The sequence below is a fragment of the Notolepis coatsorum genome (assembly GCF_963971535.1).
Source record: "Notolepis coatsorum genome assembly, chromosome: 16".
Classification (NCBI taxonomy): Eukaryota; Metazoa; Chordata; class Actinopteri; order Aulopiformes; family Paralepididae; genus Notolepis; species Notolepis coatsorum.
In genome coordinates this window covers 25,651,769-25,672,002 of record NC_140180.1, presented here as the reverse complement: position 1 = coordinate 25,672,002, position 20,234 = coordinate 25,651,769, and the positions used below count along the sequence as shown (strand labels likewise).

Below are 20,234 nucleotides of genomic sequence, written 5' to 3'. Positions count from 1 at the left end.
TGTATTGCACCCATTCTGCAATCTGTTAATAAAGTTTTCAATCAATCAATCAATGCTTCCTAGTGCAGACGTCTGCACAGCTGCACGTGTCTAAATCAACAACATGCCACTTGTAAAAGGGGAGTTCCTTCATCCCAGTGACGTGCAAGAGCAACTTCTGGAAGAGCACCTGCCCGTTCACAGCTGTTTCGGGTCCTTGCCTTTGCATTTCCTTTATAAATTGAGTGCTTTTATATAGTGCTTTTATCCAAAGCGCTTTACAATTTATGCCTCATTCACCCATCACCATGCAAGGTGCCAACCTGCTCCTCGGGAGCAGTTAGGGGTAAAGTGTCTTGCTCAAGGACACTTTGACACACTGCCGGGAGGAGCCGGAATCGAACCGGGAACCTTCTGATTACCAGACGACCACTCTGCCTCCTGAGCCACTGTGGACGCCCTGAGACATTTTATGCCAGACATCAGTCACACTTCCTGTGAAGATTAATAAACTGTAGAATATTGGTTTGCTTATGGATCACCAGCCAAGGTATGTGTGTTTATAATGACTATATAATGATACGGAATAGTAAAATAAATAGCCAATAGGATATTTGACTATATATTAAAGTTGACTCCTCAAGGTCACAACTCTTTATAAGACTGGGTTTTGATACATTCTAGAATGCATGGAGCCTTGAAGCAATTCAAATAAAATAGAAAACATTGATCCAATTATCTCAGGTTAATAACTCCAGATTAGCCAAACACTGGGGGAATATTATAACAACTGAGATCAATTATAAATACCATTGTTAGTCTCATTATGTTGTTAACCATTATGATAGAGAAAAAGTGTTTCCCTGTGTGTTTTATTGTATTTTATACCCGCCTATGCCATGCGATATAATGGTTAAAAATATCATTTAACCACAATACTGTGATATCAGTGTTGTATAATCAGCATTTTGGAGAGTTATAAGATCATGCTGCAAAAAGATTAGCGCCTCAAACATAGACAGTGGCTGTTTATGGTCTTTTATCGTCCATAATTAGGCTGGCCTTTTGGTGACAGGATAGTAATGAATATAGAATATACTCAGATGGTGTCATTCTGTGAAGCTGAACCGAGGTAACCATGGAGACGGCACTCTCCAGGGCTGCCTCATTCCTCGGCATAGGTTCTCTGAATTTTTCTAGGAGTGTACTGGAGGCTTGACGGCTTTTCTGAACGAGGTTAGTGGTCCTGTGCTTTGGAATAGAGTAATATTTTATTTGATAGGGTAGTGGGGATGCATAGTCTTCACAGGGTTTATGTGATGATTGGCATATTCTGTTTTGAAAGAAATTGATATATGTTGACACTGGGTTAACTCCACGCCCATGCTCTCCAGCGTGTGTGTGTGTGTGTGTGTGTGTGTGTGTGTGTGTGTGTGTGTGTGTGTGTGTGTGTGTGTGTGTGTGTGTGTGAACTCACCAGGGAAAAGAGAGTTGGATTGTTATCATTGCCAGTCCTTTTCTGAAAATATTCAAGGGTGATCATGATCGACGCATCTAGCTTTATAATAGTCTACTGTGTTTTCGCTCTATTTCCAAGGTGTATAACTTGTCTGACCCCGGCACATGTCGGTCATGACTGAGAGGAGGATGGCTTCCTTTGGTAAAATGCTCCTACGACGGCTCCCTGTGGACAACAACCAGGTGCAGAACCAATTTTCCCGGTGCCTTACTACAGTGGATCTAATTGCTCTGGGGGTGGGCTCAACACTGGGAGCTGGGGTCTACGTACTGTCTGGAGAGGTGGCCAGGGAGAAGGCAGGGCCAGCCATAGTGCTGTGCTTTCTCATCGCAGCCGTCTGCTCCATCCTGGCTGGCCTGTGCTACGCCGAGTTCGGTGCTCGCGTCCCCAAGGCTGGGTCGGCCTACGTGTACTGCTATGTGACTGTAGGAGAGATCTGGGCCTTCGTCGTTGGCTGGAACCTCATCCTGTCTTACATAATTGGTGAGTCAGAAGCAAGCGACTAGATTAGTACACTGTCTACGGATTCTGTGTTCAAGTTTTAAGTTACTTGGCATTAACGGTGATTCATTCCAACCCGCAGGGGCGATTTTACCACTGGGGCACCACGGGCACGTGCCCCTGCTGAAATCTCAGGTGCCCCTGAGGTGTCAACCCATTTTTTGAATTTTCTTGAATTTTTTGAATTTCTTGATTTTTATTTTTATTTTTTATATAACCCTAACTAACCTTACTGTCATGCCTTGTCCTAATATACTAACCCACTCAACACTTTGATGAACATTGTTACTCAGCTGATAGAGTTGTGCCCTTCCTGATGACTTGTCGTACAGAACTTGTAAGTCGCTTTGGATAAAAGAGTCAGCTAAATAACACAATTTTCTGTAATTAATCTAGATTCATCTAGATTAAAAATAGCATTTTTCTACTTAAGACCGAAGCTTGTAACAGATATTTACTTGAGTAAAATCATGGAATTAATGTAAAATCAACACAAAGAAAGTATATTTAGATTCAAAGACTATTTTAATAGCTTTCTTTGAATACAGTTTCTCTCCTGTGAAATACAAATGTTCAAGAAAACCATCAACATTGACTCAGCTAGACCTCTTTCTTATATCCGCGGCGCTAAAATTGAAGATTTTTCACTCCATAGATTAATCTAGATTAATACATTTTAATGCTTTAATAAATTTAAATTAATCTCCAAAGTTAAAGCATTTTTTTAATCAACAAATATACAACAATTTACAAAACATCAAACATTTTCCTTTTTCCTCAGGGGCTTTAGTCTGAGCTGGAGACAGGTCCTCCAGGCATTTCAGAAGGTCACTCTTCTTCCCAAGTCATAATCTTCCTCCATCAGAGAGTGCTGGTAGTCATGCTTGGTTCTCATGCTGGAAGAAGTCTTCCAGGTTTCCATCTCTTGTTTGACAGCTAATGTAGAGTCGTGAAAACAACTCAACATCACTTTTCATTGATGTCAGCTGCTGCTTCTCCTTACTTGTCATCTTTGGCGTTGAGCCAACAAACACTTTCAACCGGTTGCGGTGGATTGTGTCATCAATGGGTTTTGTTCTCTCCACAAGACATTCCTTTGTGAATGCTTGGAACTGTTGTTGGCCAATCTTCTGTGCGTTCTTAACAGTCCCCACTGCCGATGGATCTGCAATCTCTTTGCTGTAAAGGACAAGCAGGTCTTCACTCTCCTCTTCGAATGGGTTGCCCAGTTCTTCCATTACATTGACGAGTGAGCAGACATCTTTTCTAAATGCTTTCTGCACACTTGCTGTCTGATCATGGTGGAGCACCCCATCTTGTCTTCCCATGAGCTGGTGAGCATCTTCAAAGTCCTCAATCAGCGCTGCAACCTCAGGGCCAGCTACCATCCACCGTTGGAGGGCACTCGGGTTGTCTGTAAGACATACCGCCCCTCCATCACTCTTGATGCAAGCATTATTTTGCTCATGTGCTTGATCAATGGGGATTGCAGAGAAGACCCGATTGGTCTTCTGAATGGTGAAATTGCCAACATTAAATTCTCTGGCAACATCTGGGTGTCTTGTTGGTAGTTCAGTCATGTCACAAAGATAAACTGGGATCCAGCGGGCATAGTTCATATGGTCCAGAGCAAAGAACCAGGGGACGAGTTCTGTCAGAGCATCGAGGTACATGCTGAAGGACTGCAGCAGGGATCTCACATAGATCAATACACACAGCTCCAATGCCATGACGGTTACCCAGTACTGGAATTGAGGGTAGCTCTCCTCCCTCCTTGAGCACCATTCATCAAACCCCAAAGGGACATCTTCTGTATCTGTATTACGGTTATTGTGGGCCCGATACTGCCTGCTGTTGTGATCTCTGCTTGTACCAGTGTTTCAACCCAGCCACTTCCTTTCAACCAATCACCCAGGGTCTTCAGAGCTGCCATCTCTATATGCAGGCCACCAAACATCACAACTAATTTGTCTTCCCCATACATCTCTGGCCACTTCTACTGGATCTGCTTGGCAATAGCATACAGGGGTTGATCAAATGTTACTACTGGTGTCTGCCCAGAATTCAGATGTTGAACTGCATTTCTGACTACGTCATTGCCACCGTGTGGGCACTCTCGTGGAACAGGGGGAGTAGGGCACTTGGGCAGATTACTTTTCTTCCAGCAAGCTGTTGACTTGCATGGTATGCAGCCCAGGACATGTTGTCCACACTCTGATTCACAGAGTTCTCTTCATCACTTGCAAGACTCTTCCACACATTTTCTAGCCAGCAGTACTCTTCCTTGATGTTATGGTCAGAGTTTTCCCTGCTCAGAGATGCCACAGTGCTAGGTGGTACAGAGTCTCTTAAGCAGTTCAATGTGGCAGGCTTCAATCCTAGCTAGTGCCAGAGCCAGGGATTGGAGTCCTTCCAAAATCTTCTTTAAACAAATCCAGCCCCAGATAGCGATCGCTCCCAAACCGATAAGCATGAAAGCGAAAATCCAAATATCCTCAACATCTTCAATTTCAAGAGGGTAGACACAGATATCATTCCAGTTTCCCCAAGAGTCTATAGAGTAACCAGATTGAAATGTTCCGAGCGGGCAGAGCGGATCAGCCGCATTCTGCTTCCTTGAAGAGAATATGCGATCCACAGCAGAAAGTGACCAGCTTATTAGATCCATATCGAGTAGGTTTGCTGAGTTGAGTCGTCTGAGTAGAGTAGGATCGACACGGCACAAAGACAGGGCTTCAGGAAGGCAGATAAGGGCAGCTCAGTAGGAGAGGGAAAACAAATGTGACTGTCTCTGGGAAAGGAGGAGGAGGAATGACATAGCATGTGTCCAGCTGGAAATAGCAGCAACAAGGCAAGGGTGACCCTAAACAATGGTATAGGGGCACAGCGCCACTGTGAGAATGCGCCAGCGCCATCATGTGGTAATTATAATTATATATATTTTTAAAATATATATAAAAAGAATATTGTAAATTTTAAAAGAAATTTGCAATGTAAGCTTGGGGCCAGCTTATACCTCATACACTGTACTTAAATAAATAACATTTGCACTTTAGTATGCTATAATATTGAAATGACGTCTTTAAGTTGCAGCCTGCTACGATAAATGTTTTACTGATTCACGCCACTATATATTAATATAATGAAATGAAATTAATTTTTGGTAAATGTCCTTAGAATGGTGAGTATTTTATTTGGTTCTTAGGGTTAGTGGGATCTAGATTATATCCGTTATTGCATGCAAATCAAATGGGATAAGAAAGTTTGACTAAGCACTGGTGGCCATTTTGAAAAATGCCTGCCACGGCCACCAGGGTGCTAGTTTGTAACGCCCCAATATCCAGTTTTGTTCCCAATATATCTATCAACACATCTGCCAAATTTGGTGCTTTTATCACAAAATGAACAATTGGTTTGATATGTTGAGCTATGCCGCCCCACTATTATGTATTATTATTATTGTATTGTGTTGTGCCTTTCATGTGAAAAAATAAAAAAGACTTGTACAGCAGTGGAGCCAATAAAATATTTTCTATGAACCCCAATGGCTGAAAAGAGTTGTCTGATCTGCTATTGGTAAAATAATGTAACCTAATATACTTACCTTTATACCTTACCTGCTACACTTAGGCTCCCTGTCCAGGGGCATCGTTTTGGTATGGCAAGGCACTCGCCATACCTTGGCAAATGAATATATAAAAATATATAATAATAATAAAAAAATTTTTTTTATAAAAGATTCGAATGTTGATTTAAGAATTCGAACGTCAACATTATGAATGAAGCTTCGAACTAAATAAATAAATAAAAATTCTGTTGAACACACACCTCAAAACCTCAAAAAAATAATAGACAGTTATGATATTACATTCTGCTCAGCATAATTTGTATGCAAAATATTGTGGTTCCCTGCTTTAGTCTGTTGACACATTTCTATACTAAATGCTTATAGTCCTGTGTCATACCTAAATGTCATATAAGTTAATTGTATAGAAACCACTCACCAAAAGTGACTATTGCACAACTGATTTGACAAAAAAATCCACGAGGGGGGGCAACCCCCCCCCCTTAACCCTTTCAATGCCGCACTACCAAAACGGGTAAGCCTTTCACTGCGACAATTCACATAAGGTTAAACACCCCCCTCCCTCCTTGCCATACCTTGGCTTTTACTGAAATGACACCACTGTACCTGTCTAGATAAACCCAACTTGCTTTATACTTACTGGTCATACTTACCAAAAAAACGAAATAAAAAATAATCGCATGTAAAAAAAGGTTTTTACTTTTTTTTTTGCCCCTCCATACTAGCTCGTGGTCCCCCTGTGCCCCCTTGTTTAAAAATTCCTAGAATCGCCACTGTTCTGCCGTAACTGATTATCTGTGACTGAGCTCTGTGGAAGAGGCTGAATGATTAGACCCTGATGAAAAGAGAGGCAGATCAGTTAGTTTGAAAGATAGAAAGAACTCCAATATGACTCAACTCTCCCCAGTTCTAATAGAGGCCTTACACAAGGAATGTACAGTATGTATAGTTCTCTTTCTTCCAGCATGGCCTGTAACATAGCAACCATTGTTTTGTACATGGCAGTGGAAGGAAGAGACAATGGTTGTTATGTGCAAAACGATGGTTGCTATGTGTTGATATATGAGAAGTGCATGAACAAAAACAACAATTTGGTGTCTTATTACTGGATCCTGTAAACAAGTCACAGTAGAATAGTAATATAGTGCTTTTCCAGTGTTTTACCTACTCTTAGGCATTTTCCTTTGAAAGTTACCAACAGGCAGACATCCTGGACAACTACACAAACATTCCATGCAATTCCTCTACTGTTGCCAGTGAGGCAGTGGTAAAGTAAGAGATGGATAAACTATTAACTATGAATCACCATATACGGAAAAAAAAGAAAATAAATACTTTTTTATTTTATTTTTCAGAATAGTATTATCCTCAAAACACCCTATTTTCATATAACTTGCATCAGTCGGATACTACTTATAACCTATATTATGAATTTTAATCCTAAAGATTTATATCAGCTTGAAAAGTTGCGTAACCTATTTCACAATTACAAATGCAGGTACAAGTTCAGGTGGATTTACTATCCATGTCATCCCTGACCATCTCCCTCATTTTCTCCCTCTCTCCTCAGCCACAGCCAGCGTTGCACGCGCTTGGAGCTTGACATTTGATAACCTGGTCGGGCAGGTCATTTCACGGTTCATCAAAAGCTCCATATCTCTCAAAGTCCCTGGGAATATGCTGTCTGAACACCCTGACCTGTTCGCTGTACTGTTAATTGTGCTGCTCACTGGTAGGTAATTGAATAATCCCTTTTACGACTCATTTCACTGTAACCGTGAAAAACATTGTTGCCTATTGATGTCACGAGACAAAGCTTGAAGAGAAAGGAAAGAGTGTTGGCAGAATGTCTGCTTTGTCTGTCTGCTTGTCTGCCTGCCTGACTGATTGCTAACGCCCACACAGCGCTGCTGTCGTTTGGCGTGAGCGAGTCGGCCCAGGTGGGTAAGGTCTTCACGAGTGTCAACGTCTCAGTGCTGAGCTTTGTCTTCGTCTCCGGCTTGGTGAAAGGAGACTGGGCTAACTGGAACCTCACTGCTGAAGACTTCATGAACGCCACTGCTATCACAGACCCAGAGTGAGTTACCATAACAGGAAATAGTTGTTCGGACAGGAAATAAGCAGAGCTTTGAATTCCTTTTTGGAGCACAGTACTGGCGAAGCTCCTGCATTCATCTTTCAGACTGACCTAAAAGGGAATGCCATCCATTGCAATGATTGACATGTTATTCCAGTGCCCCAGGACAGTTCAAGACAATATTTAGGAACATGCAGCACTCTCTCCTAGAAATCAGAGAGAGAACTTATTCATTATTCACTTATTCCATGTCACCTGGAAGTAAACACAGGGACTGCTCCATATACTGTACAATGGATGGGGAACTGACTTTGTGGGTCTTAGAATCAATAGACAATAAACACACCAAAATAAACTTGATTGGTGCTGAAAAAAATACATTCCCCATAAACATTCTGAATAGCTAAAAAATATAAAAAGATCTCTGCTGTCTTTTTATGACTTTGTGGGCCCATAAAAAGGTTTGCGTGAACCAAACCAGTTTTAAATTCTGGTTCAGACTCATAATTTTATGGCTGCACAAAGTCAATCTCCCATTTATTATCTATGGAGCAGTCACATATTTTACACCCAGGTGATGTCACAGATGTAAGGGTGCTCTCTGTGATCTCTAGGTTTAGGAGAGAATATTGACTGAGTTGTACTGGGACACAGGGATACTATTATGTCAGGCTTTAAATTAAGTAGAGGCTACTTTAAAGGAGCACTTCTCCCCAAAATAATCAGTTACTCACCCAGTGATGCCTTGAATTCATGAAGATGTTCTTTTGTATCCTCTTATCCCATACATCCCATTCAACCTGTTTCTGTCGGTCATGCTTGACCAGAAAAGCGATAAACGCTAAAAAAAAAGTAAAAAAAAAAAAAAAGGTCTTCATGAATTCATCATGGGGTGAGCACTTGATATTGTAATTTTTGGGTGAAGTGCACCTTTAACTCATTCTGCGCCATCGCTTAATGCGCCAGAGGGCGCTAGTACGCCATCGCTTTAATCAATGGGGGGACTGCGAGATATATATATATATTATATTATAGCTATGGGTCTAATACACCCGTCGATTGTCAGTGAGTTGCTTCCAGTCAACATGTACAAAATGGATTGTTTTTTCATCTGTACATTTCCGTTTTATACCGTTTTGAATATGAATATAGTTTGGGTGCTTGAGTAATTCCAGGAAAAGACGCGATAATAGCGTTTTAGTGGAATACACTTATCACGTTGTCATTTTTCGCCTGATTATCGAATCTTCCTGAAATCAACGCTAGATTATCATTATTATCCTTCCTCATGCAAGAATGAAATGGCCCTCGTAGCGCGGGGCTCCCCCGCCACCTCCTCCCACTCAACGGTAAACAGCCACACACACACACACACACACACACACACACACACACACACACACACACACACACACACACAGAGACAGCTTCGATCAGGGTAGAAAGAAATATCAGATCAACGCCAGATTTTATATATAGAGTCCTTACCTGGTAATCTGACGTAATGCAAAAGAAATAATCCAATTATCTGATCGCCATTCCAAATACTGCTCGTGGAGGTCCGTCTCACATTACAGAGCGTTACACATGAACGGGCTGGCGGGGTTACTGTTCCATGCCATCGTTGTAAATGCCTACCTCGCCTGAGTATTTAAACCTCGCCCGCATGGCTCGGATCGTCATAGAAAAGAAACTACACCATTTCTAATTTCCAGCTGGAAGGCGTAGGCGGCGGTATTTGCCCTTTTGCAAGCTCAGACCCATTCCCAATGATAACATCAGGCTGGATGGATGAAAATTAATGGATATAGCTAATAAAAGAAATAACAACCAAAACCCGACTATACTCGTGATTGGCGCTGAACGGTTGGCGAGTTAACCCGACTATACTCGTGACTGGCGTTGAATGAGTTAATGGGGAAAAAAGTTCTTGCGTTCACACATCAGGTGTGGAAGCTGTGTCCTAGACTAGAGGACACCCTAAAAGACTCCATAGATGACATATATTTTGATATACCTCCTGTATTCACCCAATGTACAGGCTCATCAAGAAGAAGCTTGGTTCTGGGGGCTTTGCACCATTTGGAATCAGTGGAATCCTGTCTGGGGCAGCGACATGCTTCTATGCCTTTGTGGGATTTGACTGTATAGCAGCCACAGGTCAGTTATTCAAAGAGATTAAAAGAGCTCTATACACGAATGCTGCTGTATTTATGAGATGCTTGCTTGCCATATCTGGACACATTCACCCTTGTCTGCCTCATCCTTTAAAGTTTTCTCATGTTTGGTGTCAAAATGGTGTGCAATAAGCTGTGCAACTGCCAATGGCTATGAAAGAGGTAACTCGGCATGGGGATGAGAGGACACTTCAACATTTCCTCCCCCACCCCACAGGTGAGGAGGCAGTGAACCCCATGCGTTCCATTCCCTTTGGTATAGTGGTGTCGCTGCTCTGTTGTTTCATCGCCTACTCAGGGGTGTCTACAGCCCTCACCCTGATGATGCCCTACTACCTACTGAACGTAGACACTCCGCTGCCCGTGGCCTTTGAGTACGTGAATTGGGGACACGCCCGCTATGTTGTGGCTGTGGGTTCTCTGTGTGCACTTTCCACCAGGTAGGAAAGCCTCTTCTACTACTTGTACCTCTCCTCTCCCCTCCCCCATGCTGCTATGATGCCTGAATTTCCCCAAGGGGATCAATATAGGAATATCTTATCTTATAGACTTGAGCAAACACTTCTAAAATAACTTAGGCGATTCACTCTACTGGCAGTTCATGTGAAAATAATAAAATTTGACTGCCCAGAAATGGTATTGTAATATTTAAAGACCTGTGTCATTGGTATGACACATAATCAGTATTACGTTTCAATGATATCCTCCTTGCTGTCCTGTTCCTCTCCTATTCTGTCATCTCTACTGTGTGGTTCGAGGATGTTTCAGTTTTCGTCATCTCTCTCTTCAGTTTACTTGGCTGCATGTTCCCACTACCCCGTCTAATCCATGCTATGGCAGAGGACGGTCTTATCTTTCGCTTCCTTTCACAAATGAATGAGAGAACAAAGACCCCACTGATTGCAACGGTGTTATCTGGTGCTGTGGCAGGTAATAAGATAGATCCCTCTGTGAAATGAAATGTGAAATGTAATCTAGAATCTCTGATTTAGTTCACACACACACACACACACACACACACACACACACACACACACACACACACACACACACACACACACACACGCACACGCACACGCACACACACACACACACACACTTTAAACAAACACTCACCTTAACACTCACTTTAGACACTTTAACACTACATTTTATCTATTTATTAAAGAGATTTGCACTACATTCATACCTCATTTGCATTTGCACCTTGCCTTAAAAAGGTTTTCGTACCTCATTGTCTGCATTTGTACCTCATTGTCTGCATTTTTACTTCATTGTACTTAGATTGTACTTAGGTTGTACTTTAGTTTGTATATTGTATTGTATAGTGTTATTCCTCTTTTACTTACTTTTTTACTGTATGAAGCACATTCTCAGGGGCTCATACAGAACCAAGCATTTCACTGTATAATGTACATGTACCTCATACGTGAATAAAAACAAACTTGGACTTGAACTTGCTTCAAGTTCCAATATCTCAAAAACGTCTTGGGTGCTGGACTGAAAGTTCTCCCAGTTAGTGGTCTGGATCAGCGCCATTAGAATGTGGGTGTCAGCTGCTATTTCAGTCGTAATTCTCCTCCCCTTCCGCTATCTGTGACACTATTTTGCCTGGGCTTATACAAATATACAGTATACTGTTTATTTACAGACAGAGTTTCTAAAAGAGAATATATACATTTGAGGGGGAAGAAACTGTACATTGGAGGGGGTTGGGTGGGGGGGGGTTTGGACATTTACCGGGGCCAGTTTCGAATTGCAGCCTCCCATAGGTGCTCTTTGAGAGCGGTTTTGAAGGTGGGTAGGGATTCACATTATTTTACGGCTGTGGGTAGGGCGTTCCACATTGTTGTGGCATAATTGCGAAATGTGTTTAGTCCCTTGTTTGAGCCGAATCTGGGTTGAACATGATTTGTGGAACTCCCTCTGGTGTTGTGGTTGTGGTATTCACTGACCTTTGGGAAGTATTTCGACATGTACATCATGGGTATCTTAGTGGTGTAGTGTATCTTGTATGTAGACCATTGCGAGTTGCTGTACTCTGTCGTCTACTCTAATCCATCCTATGGTTGTCAAAATGGGCAGGGGTGAGGTGGGTTTTAGGAGTAAGGTCAAGCAGTAGTCTGACCAGTTTGTTTTGTGATGTTTGTAATCTTATTTTTAGTGCCTTTGAGGTGCTTTGGTACCATGAGCTGCAAGCATAGTCTTAGTATCCTTGAATGAGTGCTCCTGTTAGAGTCTTCAGGGTATTCTTGTTTATCAGAGAGGAGATCCGGTACAAGAATCTTGTTCGTTGGTTGACTTTTTTTTATTACATTGGTTACCATTTTGTCACAGGAAAGATTTGCCTCTAGGATGGAACCCAGGTATGTAATTTCATCTTTCCTTGTGACAATATTGTCACCCACTGTAACTGAGAAGCCGTTGGCCTTGCTGAGTTTGTTATTTGATCCAAAGAGAATGGACTCTGTTTTACCCAGGTGTAATGATAGTTTGTTATCAGCGAGCCAGGTGCAGATTCTGCCGAGTTCAGAGCTGAGGGCTTTTTCAACCTGCAACTTGTCCCTGTCAGAGACCAGCAGGGCTGAGTCGTCCGCGAACAGGAACAAGTTGCAGTCACAAGCTGATGACATGTCATTTGCATAAATTAGACGTTGTCTCTGCAGCTCCTGTGGCCCTCCTGTTCAACCTCAATGTCCTGGTGGACCTGATGTCAATAGGGACACTTCTGGCATACACTCTTGTAGCTGTGTGCGTGCTTGTCCTCAGGTTAGTCCTGTGTTATGTATAATAGACATACATTATACATAGAAAATGTACGTTATTAGGTTGATTATCATTTTTGTGACCTTTTTGTGTTGCTTGATACAAGTGCAAATAACAAACTTTGTATCTGCATTTGTACTCAGATTCTTACAGCAGTTGTTATTGGAATCAGTATCTGCTGTTTTGGTGCATGGGGGATATATGAGAATCTATGCCTCAAAAGAACACAGTAGTGCATCCTTAATGTTATCAGCAGGTGCCTGAGTCTGCTTGGTGAAGTGGGCTTGTCTGAATAGAAGTGTGGTTGTTTTACGTGTATGGGATCAGGCTTCCCACACCGCACTCTTATTTCTTTAACCACAGGTACCAGCCAGATCATTTGAATGACAACCTGAGGGGTGTAAACCAGGCGGCTGAAACACAGGGGACCGGCGATCATGAGGAGGACGAGGTGGAGGAGACTGCACCAGGTACCGGACCGGTGCCCACGGATGACTTCACCCCAAAACTTCTGCTCTGGCCCCGCTCTGACGCCCCCACCAACGTCTCGAGGAACATCGTATGTTGCGCCACGGCTCTCAACGGTGAGGTGCACACACTGGATTCTGTGTCTTTCTTGTCACAAGTGTCTCTATGCCACGCCTGAGTAATATCAGGGTTGGGTGACGTATAATTAATTCAGCTGGTTTTGGAGAGTGGGTTAATGGCTACTACTGAAGTAGAAAGCAGGTTAGTCATTTGAAAATTAAGTAAATCGTAGAAGTGATTTCTATTTGAGATATACCAAAGTATCCGTCTTGATAACGGCAACTGACGAGACTAACAAGACCTGAACTTGCTACACGCGTGTCATCCAGTGGTTTCAAGCCACATAGTTCGGTTACCGTGGCAACCACTTATTATTTGTTTTAAACATCATTAAAACTCACATTTCACCTCGAAATGCAGTTAATTGTTTTCTCTGACAAGAGTGCTTCCTCTACTCATAGTGTATCTGGATATACTTCCATGGTTGGGGAGTGATGGATTCATGTAATCATATTACACTCATAATATTGAAAAAATAAAAGTATTTTTATTTATCTGCTACAGTAACTGAAAACGAAAACACAGTAATTGGTAATATTTAAATTTAAAAAAAGTATCTTAGTGAAAAAGGTGCACACATCATTTTACAAAGATGGACGTTGCAAGTGTAACGGAGGTACCGCGAGTATATCCACAGTCACGATGGACTTCAAGTGTTGTGAAGTGACTGTGGACGTTAGCGGTACTGCAAGTTAAACTCACTCCCCCTTGACACTTTCAATGCCGGCCTCCGTTTCCTATTTACCCTGTTGAATGCCACCACCCACTTCAATGATAGCGTTAAAAACGCATAATCTATTTTTAAAATTATGGCTATGTGTCTAATCTGCCCGTCGCTTATCGATGACTTGTTTGCAGTCAACATTGTCGAAACGGATTGTTTTTTAATCGGTTCATATCCTTTTTATAGCATTTTGAAAAGCTATGGTTTTCTCGAAAATTTTCGGAAAATAGAAAGATTCCGTCATAAACTGCATTTATTGGAATATTCTCAAATACACTAGACACGTTGTCATTTGTCGGCCTATTTATGAATCGTTTTCAAATAAACGCTAGATTATCGATAGTATATGTGTACTTATGCACGCTATAGAAGCGAGCTGAGAAATCGTTTCTCTTATTTCCTCAACAGCACACACACACACACACACATATACACATACGGGACACGCTGAGATATAGGTCAAAACAGCTCCGATTACCCCAAGACTGGTAACATAGATTCCTTACCTTAGATCAGATGTTCTCCAAAAAGATTATTCCAATTCCTGATCGCCATTCCAAATATCGATCATGTTTATTGATTGATTATTGGCTGCTGTAAATATATATTCCAGGCTGCTTTCCATCTCGCGATCACTTCCCTCTTGATCAGACGGCTCACCAGCATAGTGGAGCCTGTAGGCTCCCCCTCCACACAGCCACCACACATCCACCAGTGTAATCGAATGGCCTGCAGTTACACAGGGATAGACGATAGGGGGCGGTATTTTCCCATCGGAGCTCCTAGAGGGGCTGCTGTACCAACGGGAGACTCGGTTGATGAAATATGAATTCAGATCGCTAAGAAAAAAGAAAAAAAGACAATTAACGTCTGTGGCACTCAACGGGGGGCATGAACTAACGACATAACACGTCTGTGGCACTCAAAGGGTTAAAAGGCATACAGACACGTTACCAAGAAGTGAATTCACCTCTTGGTATAGTGGTCTGCGATGTCGCCCGCGACGCTGGAGACCGGGATTCGAGACTCACTCGGGGCAATCCCTTAACAGGGGTTGAGCCCTGACAAAGTAAGGCTGTCAAATATATCGCGTTAATATCGCGTTAACTCCCGATTCTATTAATGCCACTAATTTTTTTAACTCAAGATTAACTAAAAAAAAAATAAATAAAAAAATGTTTTACTAGACTTCACTCAGGTGTATTATTGATGCTCTCATTGATACTATGTTTGTTTCTGAAGTGTGTGTGTGTGTGTGTGTGTGTGTGTGTGTGTGTGTGTGTGTGTGTGTGTGTGTGTGTGTGTGTGTGTGTGTGTGTGTGTGTGTGTGTGTGTGTGTGTGTGTGTGTGTGTGTGTGTGTGTGTGAGATATAGAGAGAGAGGGGGGTGAGAGAGATGAGGAAGGGGCAAAAGAGAAAAGTAGCTGGGAGAGTGTGTGTGTGAGGGAGAGAGGGGGGTGTGTGATTAATCAGCCCTTTTGTGTGTGAATGTAACAAGTTCCTAACGTTTTCTTTCCCCTATTATTTCATGCACACTTTATTCATTGTTTTAAATTATTATTTTCTTTTAAGTTATTTTGCGCATCACTCTGTTTTGAATTTGATGCAAATTTGCAATGCATGAGGGTCATCCTTTTGTGTTAAATGGCTGCACAAAGCAAGCATTTGTTGACTCGCATGTTGATAAGAGTATTAAAACTTGGAACTTGAAAAAGATCTGTTTAAGGTAAAAAAAAAAATTAAAAAAAAAAATGTGATTAATTTGCGATTAATCGCGAGTTAACTATGGACAATCATGCGATTAATCGAGTTAAATATTTTAATCGTTTGACAGCAGGCATACAGACACGTTACCAAGAAGTGAATTCACCTCTTGGTATAGTGGTCTCCGATGTCACCCGCGGCGTGGGAGACCGGGGTTCGAGACTCACTCTGGGCAATCCCTTAACAGGGGTCGAGCTTTGACACAGCGCAGAGATGGCAATACGAGTGCGGCTACACAAGTTCTGGCAGGACAGTCCCAAGTCATCGCTGCTATCTGTTGCGGGTCAATCGTCTTACGTATATTGCCAACATATTTAAAAGACATTCCATCATCTACTCTGCTGGTTTGCTGCTGCTGTTATTGTAAGTTATTGTAAGCTTTTCACCCACAACCACCACCCCACCCTCCAATTGCGTTAGTTCTTCTCTATACTGTAGCCATCTAATGGGGAGGTTGAGTTGTCTAAATGTAACCTAAGGGGCATTGTGCTGGTGCTGCCTGCTTTAAGAATAGTTTTGGTACGTTGTAGAACCATACTGCCAAATAAACTGTAAAACCATTCACACGAATGGTTAAATCCATGACATGGATGATTCCTGACAGAACTTGAAATAATGGTTAATTATGGTTAAGGTTGACGATGACAATAAAGCCATTCAAATTACAGACTGTAAACGGGAAAAACTGTATGTTTAACTTCATATTCTATAATACTGTATGTTGGAGGAAAATAAATTCCAATGCAACAGAAAGTAGTGATTTACACTAACAATACTGAATTGGAGTAATCCAATGGATTACGTCACTCATTCCTATTTTAAACTGGTAACCAGTCAACTGTAATTGAGTGCATTTTAATCATCTTCCCAACCATACACTACTTGTGTGGGATATCTATAACTAACATAACCAACCCTGCCTCCTTTTCTCTGTAGTGGCACTGATCACCTTACTGTGCCTGCTGCTGGGTATGTGCTTTGAAGAGTTGATGGAAGGCAGTCCTTCAGTGGTTACTAACTGTGTGATGTTGACCCTGCTGTCACTCCTCCTCCTGCTATCTCTCCTGTGTACGCTCATCATCTGGCGACAGCCCCAGAGCACAGAAAAACTCACATTTAAGGTGGGCCTGACTTTTTATTTAATTTAAAAAATTTAAATTACATTTAAATTTTTCTTTTATTTAGCAACATTACATCTTTTACATGAGCAAACATGTCCCTTTATATTGCCCTAAGTCCTTCACTGCATCGGTTCTCAAACCTTTTCATGTCAAGGACCCCCACATTCATATGTAACAAGCTGTGGACCACCATTTGATTTCTGTCCCAAGGACCCCTATCTGAGATGATAGTCGATAAATATAATTCTAGTGAAAAGAATGTTAGCCAAATTGAACTTCTCCCCCATTTTGTTGGTGACCCCCCTGAAGGACCCCACTTTGAGAACCACTGCTCTACAGGACGCTCTGTGTCTATTTGAAGTATTTAAACACAACCCGACTGAGAGATAGCTCTGTTTCCCTCAAGAGACTTTCATAGATTTACCCATGTTTTAATTAAATCTTTTAGAGAATTGTTTTACTTTGACAGTAGAAATCGGGAGGGATACATGTTTGAATATAAAAAAGAAAAGAACTAACCTTCGTACAGTCTTTTACTATCATGCACTTTGCTACTAAGTAATCTTCATTGCCTATATATATTATATATTACTACCTACTATGCACTCAAGACTGTAGCACACACGTTCAACACTGTTTGACGAACCTGTTATTTTAGCTGCCAGAGTTGTACCCTTCCTGTTGTACAGAACTTGTAAGTGGCCTTGGATAAAAGCGTCAGCTAAATGACTACATGTAAATGTAATGTAAGTCTTAACAACAGCCAACGCTGGGATGTAAATGTAACCTTCCTCACTGTTCCAGGTCCCACTGCTCCCGTTGTTGCCATTAATAAGTATCTTCATAAATATCTGCCTCATGATGCAGTTGAATGGAACAACATGGATTCAACTTGCAGTATGGATGGCAATTGGTTAGTAAGAACATGCGATTGTTCTCCCTATTAACATTTGAAGTTGTGAATAGAAATGTACTCTTGTGTTTTATGATAACCATAAAGAACTAATTTCTAATCAATCTTCATTAATGACAAATTAATTTGTCAAACAATCAAATTGTTGATTTCTTGATTGCTCCCCAAGGTTTTACCATCTACTTTGCTTATGGAATCAGGAAAAGTGCTTTGAATTCTGGAAAAGTTGAACCCATCCCTCAATCTAAGAACCCCATCCATCCTTCTGATGGTGACCCAGAGAGAGGAGAGGACAACCTACAAGAAGAAGAAAAGTGTCCCTAAGACTGTCATAACATTCAAGCTGGTTCAATTCACCTTTCTCAAACCCGCCCTCTTTTCTTGATCCTCCAATCACAACTGTTTTGTGTGTGGGGGGGGGGGCAACTGTTGTGATTGGAGGATCAACAAAAGAGGGCCAGGTTTGAGATAGGCCAACTGTCTCCATCTCTTGTTTAATCCTCCCTGGTAGATCATTCTATAACCAAAATTCAAAAACGTGTATCCCTGTGATGGTCTTGTCATATTTGTTCCAATGTCTGTAATTATTTGTAAATGTATCTACCAAGAATGAGACATATCTTTATATTACAACATTGTAGGGTAAGATACATGTAATGTAGGTTAATTAGGGTATTGTGCTAATGGTCTCATCCTAGGTTATTTAAACCAGGCAGATATTCTTTCTGGAAAATGTACTGTATCAAAATCAGAATCAGAAATCACTTTTATTTGCAAAGTACATTTAGGCTACTCATGCAAGGAATTTGGCTTAGTGCTTACTCACACAAAGAAGACAAAAACAACATATCTAGAATAATACATAAAAAATAAGAATAATTCAAATGTTTTAGAATAAAAAATACATATAATAAAAGTAAACACAACATACTTGTGCCCTAATGATAAGGATACGCACTCAATGAAGAAACCCACTCCAATTGCCAAACACCCATCATACTATTGAGGAGCCAATGCACTTTTAATAAGGGCTATAATAATTGACCAAAGGCTAAGGGGACGGCTGACACTGTTGGCATCCCCAAGGGGATCAATAAAGGAATATCTTATCTTATCTCTTATCTTATGTAAAGGCCTACTCAACAGTCAAGATACCGAAATGTAACAACAACCAAAAAGCTAAGGGGACAACTGACGTTGGCTTGTAAAGGCCTACTCAACAGTTAAGATACCAAAATGTAACAACAACCAAAAGGCTAAGGCTGACACCGTTGGTTGTTATGTTATCTTAGTTTTGTAGCAGTCTTCAGTGCTTTGTTAACTTAATGTTGCAATGGGAATGAGGTGATGATGTCAGACCTCGGAACTAAAACTTTACTTCAATAAACTGCCAACCTGTGTGACCATGTGACTTTATCCAGGTCATCCACGCACTCACGCACGCAAGCACTTGCCAGCATTTGGAACACACTCTTAACGTTCGGCGGCCCTCATATGGGCCGTCATGCACACTCACGCACATCGCGGCACTTTGTGCTCGTCTGACTCACAAAAGACCAGGCGTGGTCTCCGCGATTATACCTGCACAAGATGTAGTGAGATGTGTATTCCGTTGATGAAGGGGCAAGACATGGCAAATACACACAGCTGCCAGGTGGAAAACTCGATCTGAGTTGGGCTCGTCTGGCTGAGCCTCACCCAATGCATCTGAACAACAGTCCAATTGTTGATTGAATTGATTGAGTGATTGAAAACTTTATTAACAGATTGCAGAATGGGTACAGTACAGTACAGCTCAATACATACAATTGTTAAGGGGATGCAGACCAGAGAAAGACTTTCATCTTGTTTACATCAGGGTCCCCCATTTTCAATTCATCATAACATATATGACATACATGACATACAGATAGACAGTACTGCTACATCTATACATTTATGACATACCAGATTTGCAAATACAGTACTGTTTGTGATACAAAAAGAGTCCAGAAAAGAGAGTATATACATTTGACGTAGAGGTAGTTGGGTGGGGGCGGGGGGGGGGGGGGGGGGGGGGGGGGTTGTGTAGGAGGGGTGGGTGGGGGACACTGTACAACTGTACAAGCAAAACTGTACATTGGAATATTGACAAAACCATACTTGGTAATTTACTGTACATTGGAGGGGGTTGGGTTAGGACACAGGGGCCAGTTTCGAATAGCAGTCTCCCATAGGTGTTCTTTGAGAGTGGTTTTGAAAGTGGGTAGTGATTCACATTCCTTTACAGCTTTGGGTAGGGCGTTCCACATTGATGTGGCATAATTGCGAAATGTGTTTAGTCCCTTGTTTGAGCCGAATCTGGGTTTAACATGATTTGTGGAGCTCCCTCTGTTTTACCTGCATGGCAACATCTTGATGGCAATGATTGTCATTGTTGTGGAATATTTCAAATGAGCCATCGACAGTGAACTGTAGAAATTAGATAGTGTGCGTGCCGGGGCTCCACTTCACTGGTCAAATTACTTACTTGTGAGTAGT

General features: G+C 41.6%; 1 protein-coding gene across 1 annotated transcript; it reads left to right on the top strand.

Moving 5' to 3' along the window:
- Nucleotides 1-1,611: 1,611 nt before the first annotated feature.
- Nucleotides 1,612-18,950, top strand: slc7a3b (solute carrier family 7 member 3b; the record flags this gene model as incomplete). The annotated part of the gene is made up of 11 exons (XM_084332468.1): nt 1,612-1,981; nt 7,156-7,317; nt 7,491-7,662; nt 9,704-9,822; nt 10,057-10,279; nt 10,630-10,769; nt 12,506-12,608; nt 12,969-13,189; nt 16,617-16,801; nt 17,606-17,714; nt 17,884-18,950. 11 exons carry the CDS (start codon nt 1,612-1,614, stop codon nt 18,036-18,038), a joined length of 1,959 nt encoding a protein of 652 aa, XP_084188594.1. The 3' UTR covers nt 18,039-18,950.
- Between the last annotated feature and the right edge of the window lie 1,284 nt (nt 18,951-20,234).